The following is a 14,440-nucleotide window of genomic DNA, read 5'->3' on the forward strand; positions in this document are numbered from 1 at the left end:
ACAAGCCCTGGGCTTCTCGACGTTGCCTCACGTGGGCATGGATACCAGCCATCTTGTGAGACCTGCCGCCCATAAAACTTGATCCATCTGGGGTTTCAAGCAAGAGCTCGGGGATGGGACTTGAATTGGGAGACATTGTCCGAATTCGAGAAAAGAACCTTCGAATTATAGTCACGTTGACATCTTTCTTCGAATCTGGAAGGCGATCCAACAATGCAAACGATTTTGAAATTTCCTGAACATTAATTGACGTTGTCTGTATTCCATTCCATTCCATTCCCTCAGCACCCATGATCTCATGATGTCAGCAAAACACCCATCCTGTCACAAACATAACATATCCGCCATATGTCCCAAGTATTATACATACCAAGCTAGTTGAAGACTTTACGTAGCTTTCGATGGTGTAATCAACAAGATACACAAATATCCGAGGCGGGGCCGACAGTTCCTATCAACACATCCGGCCATTTTCGGTATGCCGAACAATGACCGATAATTCGAATAAACCTCATACATTTTGGGCCTCAAATCGGCCACAGACCGCGGGCCTGATGAAGACCTGAGGGATTTCCGGTACCTCCAACAAGAAAAATTTTCCTTCATGCACAGAACGAATGTCGAAGCGATCTAGTTCTATATTTTGTGGACTCTTGCGTTTTCGTTTAAAAAAAAAATTCTTTCCCGTAATTCTTTCCCGTCTGCAATCAGCCTAGCCAGCCCAGACCTGCAGGAGTGTTACTCCCTTGACATCTTCGAAGTCCTCCTTAACCGTTTTTTCCAGTTGCGACTACGGAGTACACAATCAGCTCTGATCTTCGATCACTAGTTTCATTAAGATTATTAAAGCAAAGTTGAGGAGCAGCGCACTCCGCACCTTCTCCACAATTGATTTTGCTTAAGCTTCTTTTCTCTCTATAATTAATTCTACTACAGTCCCAACTGGCGGCTAGATGCATCCTCGATCAACTTTTTAGTACCCTCCCCTGATCTGCCCACCCCTGTTCAAGTTATGATTCTTGGCAAGCTACGGAGAGACCGACACTTACCAAGAGCTCGATTTCCCAAATGATACTAGTAAGGTAGTATTATCTTCTGGGGTTAGACTAAAATCAGTATTCTCGAAATTTTCTAATGGCTTCAATCCCATGCTAAGTCCCTTAGGCACGGAGATGGCGAAATTCCCCACCTTAGATTGCCCCTCATTGATATTGGGTTTCCTTTCCAAGAAGCCCCCCCGAGACGAGCTGGCTTTCCGAAGGCTACCGAGCTTTGAGACCTCTTGTTAGAGTTTGGGTAGCAACTCAAATTATGTTCCAAACCCCGCCATTGTCTGGGGAACCGCTAGATCTAAAGCCTTTTGTTTTAATAGATTTGGGGATGCTGGGGAATACTTTCAATTGCAGTTTGCCGCTCAGAAGGTAGACATTTGTAATTCCGGGCTAGTATTAGCTCAAGAAGCTTGGAGCTACGAGTTACTTAAAGCTACCCCTGGTCTCAGTCCCGTACAGAGATGTCGTCGTGCGAATATGCCAGCGCCACACGAATAATCTATTTCCCGAATGCTACAAAAACTTAGATTTGAAATCAAAGCTTCTCCACAGGCCTTATCCATTTTTTTGATTGGGAACTGGTGGATAGTTCGGCTATGACGGAGATCTATATTGTCCCTTTAGATGGCCAAAACATAAATATGCAATCTTGCAATTTTTGTTGGGATATTAAGCTCGATTATTGTTGCCCTACGAGGTATCGTACTCAAATTAGGTCCAAAGATGTCAAAAGTTCTATCTTATTAGCTAATTTATCGCCGATACCAGTACTTGTGGAAGAAAGATATCGCCAAGGCGTAAGATAAGTCTCGGACATAGACCGTTATTGCAAATATTATCCCGGCAAGTTCCTTTAGATATATATAAGACCCAGGGGTTGGTATCAGACTGAGCTGCTGCTATCGATAGCTTCTTCACGATCGCTTCCTCTGCACAAACTTGAGGATGAGGGAAATAGGCATGATCGTATGATATCTAGGTCGTCTCATGCAGTGCTTGCCGTCTTGTCCACTGCATAAAATCAAGCGAGTTTTTGTTCAAGGGACCCACACTGTAACTCATGGGGTTTATGTGGCGATGCTTGACACGAGCTGCTCCTCCAAACTCCACATTCAGGCCGCCTAGAGGGCTTAGGTCTAGATTTATGTGAGTTTCCTTTTCAGCTGGGGTCTATCGCGGCACATCAGAAGCATGTATAGACACCGTTGCCCGCATAATAGGTACCTTAACTAGTTACTACAGCTCTGTCCTAGGGTCGTCCGATCGCTAGGATCAACCGCATCGATCCATGCTTTGTGCATAGCATGGCTTCGACACAGGGTTGAGGCTACACAAATCTAACGGGCCCCTTCCGAAATCATAAAAACACGTTCTTGAATTTAGGACTGCGTGCAATGCATATCTTACTCGCAAAACCCTGCGCTTTTGGATCGGATGAAAGATATGTAACTCGAGGCCGACTTCGGTGTATATTTATTCTATCTCGAAGTAGTGATTCTCACTGTCCAATTTGCGAGTTCGTCCAATACTAATCACCTCGCTCTGTATGGGTGCTAACACCCCGCTGCCGATCAAGGCTTAAGCCTCCGCGCTATGTAATCTCCGTCTCGCAGCGAGGCATCGTTGGCTCGCCGTCAAGTTTTTCCGAGCTCCACAAGAGTATTTCCTAACTAACTACTTCTGTACAAAGTACGCATAAGTCCACTAACGAACTTGATGAGCGTTTGGTTGTCATTTCGTCGGCATGGACATGTTCAAGATGGATTGATCGATTGAATGGGACCCAATTAAATTACTTAGTCTTGTCCTGAGCTCTAAGCTTGACAATGATGTGGACGCCCGAAGTCGCGGCAATAGCGCAACTAGGTTTTGGACTGATACGCAATCCCCCTTCTCCGTCTTCATGTGCCCTAGAGATATTGCCTCGTGATCTAGAAACTAAATTAAATGTGGACCCACGGAGGGAGCGGGTGCCCGCGGGCAACGCAAAATTTACAACAGCTGGCTGACCTGCTCCCATCGGATTTAACTCCGAGTACCGAGCGTTCGATTGGGAAATGCCTTAATCAAAACAAGGAAACATAGTTGTGACGCAGTCCTGCTGTGATTAGTCCTCGGGAATCGAGAGCCCAGAAGATTTGCTGTGGCGCTGAATTTAACCCCGGGCCTCGATTATACTATCGGATTTAAGCCTCCATAGGGGGCTCGTTTTGAGAAACTACATAACTACGTGCATGTCCGTCGCGTGATTTGGAGAACGGCCCTTCCTTCGGCAACCTCAGGACCCGGAATTCCTCAATGATAATAGGATACGAAACTCAATGGCGTCGAAGAAGGCACCTGCGCGTCTAGTTGTGTTGACATTGTTGTATTATCTCCACACGGCTTCTTCAACCTGTAGGTTCCGAACTGCGATCGGGATGTTCCGGAGAGGTTGCTCCCACATACAATATTAGTGCGAAATATGACCAATGGAAGTTTAGCGAATATTGGAAGTAATTAACGCACCTATTGAGATTGCTTTCAATCCTGCAAGCCTTAGTTCTTCAAATATAACTATATTAGCGTGCGGGTGTGCACGTGTGTTAGCGTAACGATTAATTTCGAGGTACTCGAGTGTGCCATATATAAGTACTTTTTATCCTTAGGTGTCTATTATAGATATTCGGTAAAATGAATGTAGATCTCGAGCATAGAAACAGCATAAATACCACGCACGTGGTTTATATTTCTATGTATAGTATATATTTGGCGTATTAAATTAAACCGTTCGCATGTTCACTACATAGGTAGATAGTGGCCGATAGGCCGCTAGCTATAGTGGATGCCGTCGCCATATGCATAGACCTTAGGGCCCCGGGTGTATATGAAAATGCATGCATATGTAAGCGATCTAGATCTATGGAGAGTAAAGCCAAGAAAAAGTGATTTTTAATAATTGTGACCGATTCGAAGGTGCAATATTACTATTTAATGCAATTCGGTTTAGCCTATTTGCTGCTATACTCCGATGTAATGGAATTACTGAAGAGACGATAGATCGATAATGTTTACACAAGGAGAGTATATGAATACTTGAATAGAGGAAGAATTTTGCCCAATCTTTGGAAGGTTAGTAAAATTGAAAGTTAATATTCCCAAGCGGGACATTTGGGATCGTATTGTGAGGTAATATGTATAGTAGCATTATGATTAACCCCAAGAACATTATCAAGTTGATCGTTGGCTCTTACTATTGATCTGGGAGGCTGACCCGTTTAAACGTTTCTACGGGTATAATTTCATCTAGTCGGTTCCTTTTCGGTGTATGGAGTTCGATTCGGGGTGTGCAGGCTTTGGATGATCAAAGAATTTAAATTTTGAAAATTTGAATGATCGACTGACCAACCTACAAACAGACGGGGAGACAATACTAGTTAACCCGGGAAGTAGCTTTGCTCATAACATCTTAAGAAGAAAAAGATGATCTGGATATGTATAATTCATTGACCGACTATCTGGGTGTCTTCTAGAAACCTAAATGAGGATGCCTTACCGGAGAGCCTAGGCAACATCTATGCTCGTGGAGACCGAGTTAGGTAGTTTCCGTGCTGATTTTAATATTTTCAACCTGTGGATCGTGTCGATTATTTCAACTTCGACGACGAAAAATATTTGCTACAGTCGCCTGGGGGGGTATAAAAGGCCTTCCACCCCCCTGCTCCTTTGGTTTCTTTCCTCCTCTCCCCTCTCTATCCTTAACAAGATTTAGCTACTGAACGTAAAGCAAAATCATACGAAGCTTACTACAAGTCGAACTCGATTACCTAGCTATCAAACAAATACGTTTCGATAGTGACCAATATCTTTTTCGGCTTACTTAACTTCATTCCAAGTCCATCTCTTCAACTTTCACAAGTTCGCGGAAATACATCCGAGTCTGTCCTTAAGGTTTACAGTCTCTCCAATCGTTCCTTTGTGAATTCAATCTACAACAGAAGCAACCGCTTCTAAAATCCTACGCTTTTCAGCAAAACCCCAACCTCAATTCATCTTCGAAGCCTATTTTCTCGGCTTCATTTCCGTAAGTTTACCATCCATATATTTCTTTTTCGGCAAGTGAGTATATCAATTCATGACAATTACTCGAGAAACTTGTAAATCTATTCTAGTAGCTCCTTTGCAGTTTTATCAAGCAATTTTCTGTTATCATCCACTAGCTGTCTTGCCCCTTCCACAATTGATTTGATTTAGTCTGTATCCCTTTTAGCTTGACCCCCAGCTTGCCCGAACTTCATATTTTTTTAAAGGATACTTCAATATCTTTGAGCTAGCCACATGCTTCTTATCTCTTTGAGTCACTGTTTTGTTTGAATTTGGACTCAGAAAAGCTTTAAAGGAACCTGGCTGACTGATATTCGGCTTGAATGTCGATCAATGATCTAGAGACAAGACAACACAAAACAGCTGTTGCATTTTCAACATCGGTTACAATGAAGGCTGTTGTTAGTACCAAGCCCTGGATGTCTCGCAGATCCGGGCCAGGGAACATCAGGAACCTGGTTCAAGACGCCCAACCAATTCAATTAGAGGAGCTAGGCCGATATGATCTTGGAGCTGTTGTCCAAGATGTCCAGGAGAGAACGGAATATCGACCCCGTATTATTTCAAGATTCGAAGAAGTTTTCGACGGTCAGGTCTCCCAACTGGCATTGGCTTCGGGAAATGCATCAAGTGCCGCTGAAATATTGCGAGAATCCGTCGAAAAGCTCCTTAAAAAATCAAGATCGGATTTGGTAGACGTTGGCAAGCAATTCGGAATCGTCAAGTCTGAAAATTATTGCGCAGGTTGGGAGGAGCTAGATGTCGAAAAGGGATGCGGGGACATTGTTCGCGAAGTGGAACTTCTTCGGGACGATCTTCGTCAGCTACAGAGAAGCTGCCTCAATATAGAGATCGGGAGAGGGTCTTCTCTGCTTCTTGAAATTCAGAAAGAGATAAACCACTATGACGAAAAGCTGACCACTGTCGACCTCTTCCTTGACGTCGTATCGGCAAATCGCACTTGGACTATCTCCGAATGCACCTGGCAGGGAATCGCTTTTTTATTCAAGAAGATCTCAGGAAACTGTTCCGAGGCCATCCTTAATCCAGAGGATAACCTGATTGAAACTCAGATAGATCAAACTTCGAGGCATCCGCTTGAGTTCCTCAAAATATCTGAAAGGAAGGTCACAGCACAGAAGGAGCGAATCCAGCTTCTTTGGAACATCCTGAGATGGACTCAGGATAAAATTGAAGAAGAGAACCGACTGGATATTTTTGAGACAGCGCTAAAGCTAGATCTTATGAAAGTCGACGAGCATTGTTCTCAGTTGAAAAAGGCCCTCGCGATCCTAGCCATTTTTGAGAATATCAATCTTCTCTTGAAGACGTTCTCGGACAAAATCGATAGTGTCCAAACCAAAGCCGCAACCGTTAAATTGGAGCAGATGGAAGAACGAGAGAATGGTCTCAAACATCCACAAGCACATGCTGCTGCACAGGCGGCTCAACAGGTGGTTGCCGAAATTTTACGGCCACAGGACCCAAACAAGGACTGGTTTGGAATTCTCAACCCCAAATGGACGGGTCGTCAACTTCCAGAATATTTTTGGGACGCAGTAGAAAAGCAGTTCCTGGAACCTCGTGCAATCGATGTGTACTTGGACATGAATGTACAAATACAAGCTGGGTATTTTTAAATGTTTAAGTCTCGGATGGGAAAAAAAAGGAAGGTTCAAAGTCTGGGTGAACCCTAGTGGTGTATAAGCTTATAGAGTTACCTGAGAGAGGAAAATGGATCCTACTGTATATCGATGCTTGTATGATAGATTTCGCATGGTGTTTGTATAGTTTTCTGTTATGTTATGCGTGCAAATGAATATCACACGTACAAAAAGCTACAGCATCGTCTCTACAGCTTACGTATTACAATAAAATTAAAAAATGGCTATTAACTATAGGGAGGGCACGCTTCCCTGTATGCAAATTAATTACTAGTCTATCTACCCCCCCAAAAAGACGTACACAAAAGTCATGATGGCCGTCCACCTACTCCCGTAGGTTGGTGCGGAGCTCAAGTTTGACATCCCGAAGGGGATATTCGGCGTAATATGAGACGTCAAAGTTCTTGACGGCCCATTGGAGGTTGGTTCTAGGACCACCGCGGGGTTTGGCAGCCTCGCTGCCGAAATGCTCGTCGGCATGCTGGCGCATTGCGGCCATGAGCCTTTCATACTCTGAGGATAGATTACGTCGGGCCATGGCCGACTCACGGATCTGTCGATCCCAGAGCTTGACCAGATCGATCTCAACCCACCTCATCTGATCACTGAGGTGGGAGAGAATTAGTAGGGCGGTTTTGGCAGGGCCGGTTTCCTGGTGAGCGACGTCCTGGCGCTCGGTAGTTGGCGCCTTGATTGGACTCGTGAGGGGCGGAGAAACCACACCCTCAGCTGGCCCCTCGACCATCAAAGGAGAGCCCTGTTGGACCTTCCCATCTAGCGTAGTATTAGCATCATCAGCAGCAGCAGCGATGGCGGCGGAAACGGCGGCCACCTCAGCTCTCTGAAGCTTAACGAGCTCGGCCATCTGGCCGAGCAAGACGTTATGCCACTTCTGGGCGCTGTCAAAAGATTGGATGACATCATCCAATTGGCGAAGGTAAGCATCGCCATCGCTCTTTAGGCCGTCAAGTTTAAGGACCAAGGCCTTTTGGTCCTTTCGAAGCATCGCCTCACGGCAACCTTCGACTTTGTGTCGCTCGTCTCCAATGGAGACGAAGATACGGCCAATCCTAGCTAAAATGGGGTTAGCTAACTTAGTCAGCTGGGCAACTGCTTCTTCGTGCCTTTTGATATCCTCCTCGGTGCCCAAGATGCCTAGGCCGTGCACATGCTGGTCGACGCTGTTGGTGGAAGCGTGGGAGGTAGAGGCGTCAGTTTCTTCAAAGTCGGTCCTTTGACCAAACCCAAGACTAGCAGGAGCAAACGACGACTCATCAGGCTGTTTTGAGGCCATCTTGGTCTCTGCAAGATATTCTTTCAACCTCTTCTCGAGGAGTTCTTCCAATGTAAGTGATGAAGCAGGTGATGATGATGATGATGATACAGCAACAGCAGGTGATACAGCAACAAGAGATGTTGCGCTGGCAGGAGATGGTGGTAAAGCAGGAGGGTTCGGATCAACTGCTGAGGGAGGCTGCTAAGTTTCCTCAGGAGTGATCTCGAGTTCCTGGTGTCTAATAGGACGGCTTCTTCTCAACATCGTGACGGTGTCGTGATATCGAGCTGAATTGACGATGATACGCTATTTTGGGACACTGGTGATGCGCGAATGGAAGAAGAGGGATTGATGATGAGGATTACGAGATACTCATTGCTGAGGACAGTGCGGAAATTTATGCACGACTACAGCTGCATGCAGCAACACCAGTGAACAAGAACAATCCCTCCTTGACGTCATAGACATGTCGACACAACCCTCTGCTTCCAATTGTCTTTAACTTCTATGAGTACTCATTACAGGGGTCTAGTTTACGAAACGATCATTGCAAGGCTATCTGGAATAGCTCAGCTTGAGAAGTATCTGTATAAGAAAAAAAGTGATACGAGAAATGGGAGATCTGTAAGAACTAACGATAATGCAACAGGAGAACATCCTAACAATGTGCTGATGGGGTATAGAATTAATTGTACATCTGAAGGGAGTAAAATCGAAAGAGAAACCTAGGGTAAATGAAACAAACCTATGAAGAACGTTAGGAATGACGAGGGAGGTATGGAGCTCTTGATACTGATATCAATTGGGGAAGTGATATTGCCGTATATACAACGTATGCTGGGGTTTTGTCGAGGTTTTGGCCCGTTTCGCATGAATTCATGCGCACCCCATGTGCACCCATTAACCAGTCATGGTCCAGTCAAATCGAGGTTCACTAGACGCAGGTGCTGCCACTTTCATATATATCAAAGTTGACGAGTGGGATTGGATCAGCCCTGTGTCTCCTTAACCTTGCCTTCTCTTTGTCAACGTCTCTGAGCAATATCTCCAGAAATTGCTCTAATAACAACTTCTCAGTTCGGAAGAGTCTCCAAGTCTGGCGGACTACATCCACCCACTCCATCATGGTGAGAAATCGATCAGTTTTGCGCATAAGATCCTTGTGAACTTCCTTGAAAAACCTTCCCATAGCGTCGTTGAAATCGATTTAGGTTTGAGACTATCTGTCGAAACAACTCGTATGATACCATATCAAGGAAGGGCAGTTGAAGAGATCTTTGGCTGCTAGCGGCGATATGACTCAGAAAGTCTTCAGAGTAGGCATTCGCTTTGCAAGTCATAAATATAAGACCGACTGCCAGCTTTTGATACATTTCCCCGTTTTGTGATAGGCCCATAATCTTGTCGTATCTCTTGTAACGTTGATCAAGGCCCGCAAGTATGTTAATGATGGCTTTGCCCTTGCACATCATATACACTCTCGGGTCGATATCTAGCGATTCAATACCCGGGGCCCCTAGACCTGTGATGTTCAGGTAAGGGGGTATCCCTAGTGTGATAAGGAAGATATCTGGGAGGCCGTTAGTTGTTGGGTCGGGGCTGGTTGTGGCGCTGCTTGTATCATTCACTGTACCATTGACCGTAACGTCGGCTGGAGGATCAACTGTGACATCGATTATGGCATCGACTACAGCATCGAATGTAACCGAGCTTTGTAATTCGATGGTGCACTTTGTGCCTAAAGACACTGATGGCAGGGAGCGAGTGCGATTTAAAACCATCATCCTCGTCCAGGATTGCAAAATCTTAAGACTAAGTTTACCTGGAAGTGGCACTAGGCGGGAAGTAGCTGCGAGCGGCCTTGGGGTCCTCTGAGACGTTGGATTAGGATATATATGAGGGCCACAAAATTTAAAAGACGAGGCGGGAGTTAACCGAGCCGTCGCAAAAGTGGGCCTATTGCACCTACATCATCGCTCTAGCTTCAATTGAAATTTATGTTAATGTTATGCGAGGATGTTCCTGGTAGCTTCCAGAGTCGGAAGTTTGTGGATAGCGTTTATTAAAACGTTTGTATGCAGCATGCAGTCCGTCGGATAGAATCCGCAACTTTGATATATGTGAGGACAGTAGTGTAGTATCGGTGCTAGCTGGAATGAGGGAAATGAAAAGGAAGATGTAACCATACTAAGGCTATAGAGCTGGGAATATCTATATTTACGTACGTATGCAAGGCGATCGCGATGCGCATATGCTAGTTACGTATACCCACTTGCGAGGTTAACGGTTGTAGTAACGCCCCTATGGAAGTCGAGCTGTTGATCTCCCACGTGTAAAAACGTAACACTGAATTTAAAAGACAGTCAAATCCAAGGTCAATCTATTATCAAGATCTTAGATGATATGGACATCGGTTATGTTCCACGTGGGGTCATGGGAACTACAGACTGTAAAGGAGTCGACTTGCACTAAGATCCCAGGAGATCCATGTCAATTTAGATACCATTTAGTGATCACTGAGCTGAAAAAGTAAACAAAAAATCATTAATGCATTGCATTCAAATAATTACCAACTAGCTGACGCTAGGCCATTTAAGCTGTTGCGGACACCGTATTCCATATCTATGTACAAAAATAGGGGGAGGGAGAATTATGTGCTAGAAGGGTATAAATGAACTCTTGACTGGAGTTTCGAAGAGAGCGGACTAGAAATTTAATTTAGAGCTGACTATCGTCTACACTGACTCAACTTGAATCTCCTCAGAGGCATTACTCTGGTATAGTAGTATGTCAAGTATGCATATTGTCGTACAGGAGGGACAAAGCAATTGACGAGAGAAATACGTATAAAGATACGAAACTGCTTAGAGCTCATTTGTACCGGTAACCCGGGGATATTGGTGTCATGGGGAAGGATGGAGTTGAGTTAAGGTTTCGGGACGGTGAGCCAGAGTTTGTAGAATTCCTATCGATTTCAAGCGGTGGATATGTAGAGACTATTGATTCAAAGCTCGATTGACTTGATTGGCTATCCGATGGGATATACTGATTATCTGACTGGCTTGACTGGCTTGTGGGTTGACCGGATTGACTTGAACTGCCGAGCGTGCTGGATTGTGGTGTGCCAAAGTCTGCTATCAAGATTCTCCCTGAATGGCCCATCAACTTTAGACGCGGGAACGCAGGTATTCTATAAATCGAAGTTTCGCCGGTCATTAGTTTGACAAGGCTATCCGCAGCCGTCAAAAGTTTCGGAAACTCAAACTCGAGATACTCTAAGCACATATGTTTATGTCGTAAACAGTCAAGAAACTCATAGAATACAGGATCGTCTTCCCGTATGATCGCAAGGTATCCAGTGGGTGGGTCTCCTCGAGTCCATTCGTTTACTCTATGCATCGGTTGTAGGGATCTTCTAAAAGCGGCTAACCAACGTAGTCGACGTTCGTGATTAGGCCGGAGGTTTCTTCTGATTTCCTCCAGAATTGGGTTAACCAAGTAGGAAACTTGCCCGGGATCGTATTCTGGAGTGTGCACTGAATATTGGAGGCTGACTAGGAGGTCTGCGAGAACCGAATTGATCACATCACGACTGATAATGAGCTTTGGCGAAAGCTGGCCCATTGCCCTTTCGATTGGCTGAAGCCTCTTCTTTAGCTCCTTAACGTATGGCTGGAAAATTTGACTGGTCGTTGCAATAGGAGCCATTTTGATTATTGGATTATCTTGTAAGTTCCGGTGGCGCTTCAAATTAGCTGCACAGCTAGGTGGGCTTCGAAAACCTCGGGAGGTTTTGTATTTGGAAGATAATCACGGGGCGTTCCATTCTTATAGTATTTATATACTCTACGTTAGGGAAAGTCGAAAATCTGAATCTTTGAACGTAAGCGCATATCATTCCATAAATGGGACGGAGGTAGCACCGCGTTTGCATGGCACATAACTATCAATTCCGATTTGGGTTCCACGCTGGTATAGCGCTCTGTGGCTTAACATACGTAAATCCTGCGACTGTTGGGTGAATACATACGTAGAAGTAGTAGCTTAGTACGTAGCTTCTCCTGGCAAAAAGGTGGTAGTACCGTGTAAAATTTGTTTGGGTGGTAACAAAACCCTTATAAAATACTATACACTTTGACTAGCTTATATAATGATAGTCCTATAAAGACTAGTACTCATTAATTGTAAAGTGCGGAAATGTTTGCTAGTAATCGGTTGCACGCTTCGAATAGCCTAGCGTCCTGCGCTAGGTCTTTATTCACGTGAAGGGATAACTTCGTCGCGTTCCAGTTTATTTGTATTAGACAGTTTGGATATATATATATTGATACAAGTTTCATGATTTCAAACGTGAGATATCGATGTATTGGTAACTTTGTATTGATTTCAGTAACCATGTAAAACCATTTAAATTTGAACAAGTTCGGGTGGATAAAGCGCCACAGATTCCGTGTTCAAATATTGTAAGCAAATTTTGAGAACGAACTAGTACTGCCAATACAGTATAAGTGACTGCAGCACTTCAAACTCATGGCTTCTTATTCACGCTGTAAACCGGTCTAATAACTATATAAGCCATCCTATTGACTTGTTAATAACCCTACTGTTGAAACCTCTGATCCGGTAATTCTATCTTAACGCTCAGTTTCTCAAAGAAAGTTCCTAGATCTATCAATATTTTTTGAAATCAAATACATTCTAAAAATTCCAAAAATCCTAAGCCACCGTAAAATCCTAAGATACTTTATTTCAAAATGGATGCCTACGTAGATGAAATATATGAGAGGTCTCAGGCCTACCACGATGAACTCGACGCCATGATTGAGAAGTTCGATGCAATTGACGCAAAACTCACTTCGCACTTCACAGAAGCAAAGGGCATTAAGGAGGCAATTGGGCCAGAAAAAGCCAAAGTAGCGGATGCAATGATGCGAAAATCTGGTTCGGCGCCTCCAGCAGAAGCCAAAAACTGGGCAAAGGCCTTCGATGATCACCTCAATCTCCTGGGTTTGCTAGAGAACCGGGCGAAAGAGACCTCAGAATCGTATAAAACACTCATAGAGACGATAGAAAAGGCCTTCGAGCGGGTTGGTAAGGCTCATGGACCAATTCCAACATTCGAGAGCGAAAAACTGGGAAGGCTAAGCGAACAAGCGAGGAACGAACTAAAGAGTCAGTTTCAGGCTTGCCAACAAGCATACTCTGAAGAGAAGGGGAAGGTTGGGCGGAAAATGGACAAATTGTTCGCAGATTTTGATATAGCCAAAGGTGAAGTCCAAGGGTTGAAAGATTGGCTGGGCATATAAACGAAGTAGAGTGGTACGGAAAAAGTATCATTAAAAGAGAGTGTATGTGTGTTCTCACTATTTTTATGGTATCTTGAGTATTTTGCATTATGGTGCTGATGAAATTGTCGGATGTTGCTCGAATCTCAGCTAATGGTAGCCAGTAGACATTTCAAATAGGATGATGCTACCCTGAGGTTTCCTGTCATTTACGGATTAGTATATTGAACACAAATTGGTAAACCGTATTCACAACTAGTCAAACTATTCTGCTAACCGCAGCTAGATGTCAATCAATATTGTATTGAAAGGTATAAAAATATCGTACTAGACTATGTTAGGATTCTCGAGCTTCCTAGGGAGTTCGATGATGTAACTATCTATCGTGGGCATATATTGAACTACGTTGAAAATTTCGCCCTATTTTTTGAATACTTAGCCCACAGAATACTCTATTATCTGGATATTATTCTAAGATATAGGCCTCAATTGAATGCGTGCACAGAATTTATGATCATATGAGCATGAGCAAAACTTAGCGTCTTCCAGAAAAGGAAATTTCCCAAGAAAGGTTTAAAGTTTGTGTCACAGTTCAATGCATTATATTTTGATGAGTTGTTCGTTAGATACCTGGAAGGGCTGACACAGACACATACAAAGTTATATGGAAACGGCAAGGTTTTGTTTTCAGGGCTGCAGTTGCTCAGGGGCTAGCTAGTTCACCAATTTTAGAATTTCACAGTTGTAAACTTGTCACGCCCCTACCCCCGAGTCTGCGCATCTGCGGGGTTTTCTTTAAAAAAAAGTGATGAATGGTTAGGCTTAAGAATCGCCGTAGATGAAAGACGCTTCTTAAACTTGCTAATGTTCGGTGGTATACTGATAAGACTTTTACAATACGTGTGCGACTTCTGGGAATATTGATTCTGAATCACCCAAAATATCTAGATCTATACATAGGGTAAACAACTGACAACTAGATCTACGCTTTTCGAGGGAAGTCTACCTAATTGATAGACTCGAAGGTTACAATACGAGAGGCTCCGAGCTTGAAGACTTAGCGAAGTATTGTGTAGAAAA

At 44.0% G+C, this 14,440-nt stretch overlaps 4 protein-coding genes across 4 annotated transcripts; 2 read left to right on the plus strand and 2 right to left on the minus strand.

Moving 5' to 3' along the window:
• Window positions 1-5,524: 5,524 nt before the first annotated feature.
• Window positions 5,525-6,775, plus strand: AOL_s00076g416 (uncharacterized protein; the record flags this gene model as incomplete). Its single annotated transcript, XM_011122968.1, has 1 exon — window positions 5,525-6,775. One exon carries the CDS (start codon window positions 5,525-5,527, stop codon window positions 6,773-6,775), a length of 1,251 nt encoding a protein of 416 aa, XP_011121270.1.
• Window positions 6,776-7,124: 349 nt separating this feature from the next.
• On the minus strand, window positions 7,125-9,859 carry AOL_s00076g417 (uncharacterized protein; the record flags this gene model as incomplete). The annotated part of the gene is made up of 2 exons (XM_011122969.1): window positions 7,125-8,276; window positions 9,323-9,859. 2 exons carry the CDS (start codon window positions 9,857-9,859, stop codon window positions 7,125-7,127), a joined length of 1,689 nt encoding a protein of 562 aa, XP_011121271.1.
• A 1,087-nt stretch (window positions 9,860-10,946) lies between these two features.
• On the minus strand, window positions 10,947-11,783 carry AOL_s00076g418 (uncharacterized protein; the record flags this gene model as incomplete). The annotated part of the gene is made up of 1 exon (XM_011122970.1): window positions 10,947-11,783. The coding sequence occupies one exon, from the start codon at window positions 11,781-11,783 to the stop codon at window positions 10,947-10,949; it is 837 nt and encodes a 278-aa protein (XP_011121272.1).
• Window positions 11,784-12,829: 1,046 nt separating this feature from the next.
• AOL_s00076g419 (uncharacterized protein) lies at window positions 12,830-13,381 on the plus strand (the record flags this gene model as incomplete). Its single annotated transcript, XM_011122971.1, has 1 exon — window positions 12,830-13,381. One exon carries the CDS (start codon window positions 12,830-12,832, stop codon window positions 13,379-13,381), a length of 552 nt encoding a protein of 183 aa, XP_011121273.1.
• Window positions 13,382-14,440: the final 1,059 nt, after the last annotated feature.

This window comes from Orbilia oligospora (assembly GCF_000225545.1).
Source record: "Orbilia oligospora ATCC 24927 unplaced genomic scaffold scaffold00076, whole genome shotgun sequence".
Taxonomy (NCBI): domain Eukaryota; kingdom Fungi; phylum Ascomycota; class Orbiliomycetes; order Orbiliales; family Orbiliaceae; genus Orbilia; species Orbilia oligospora.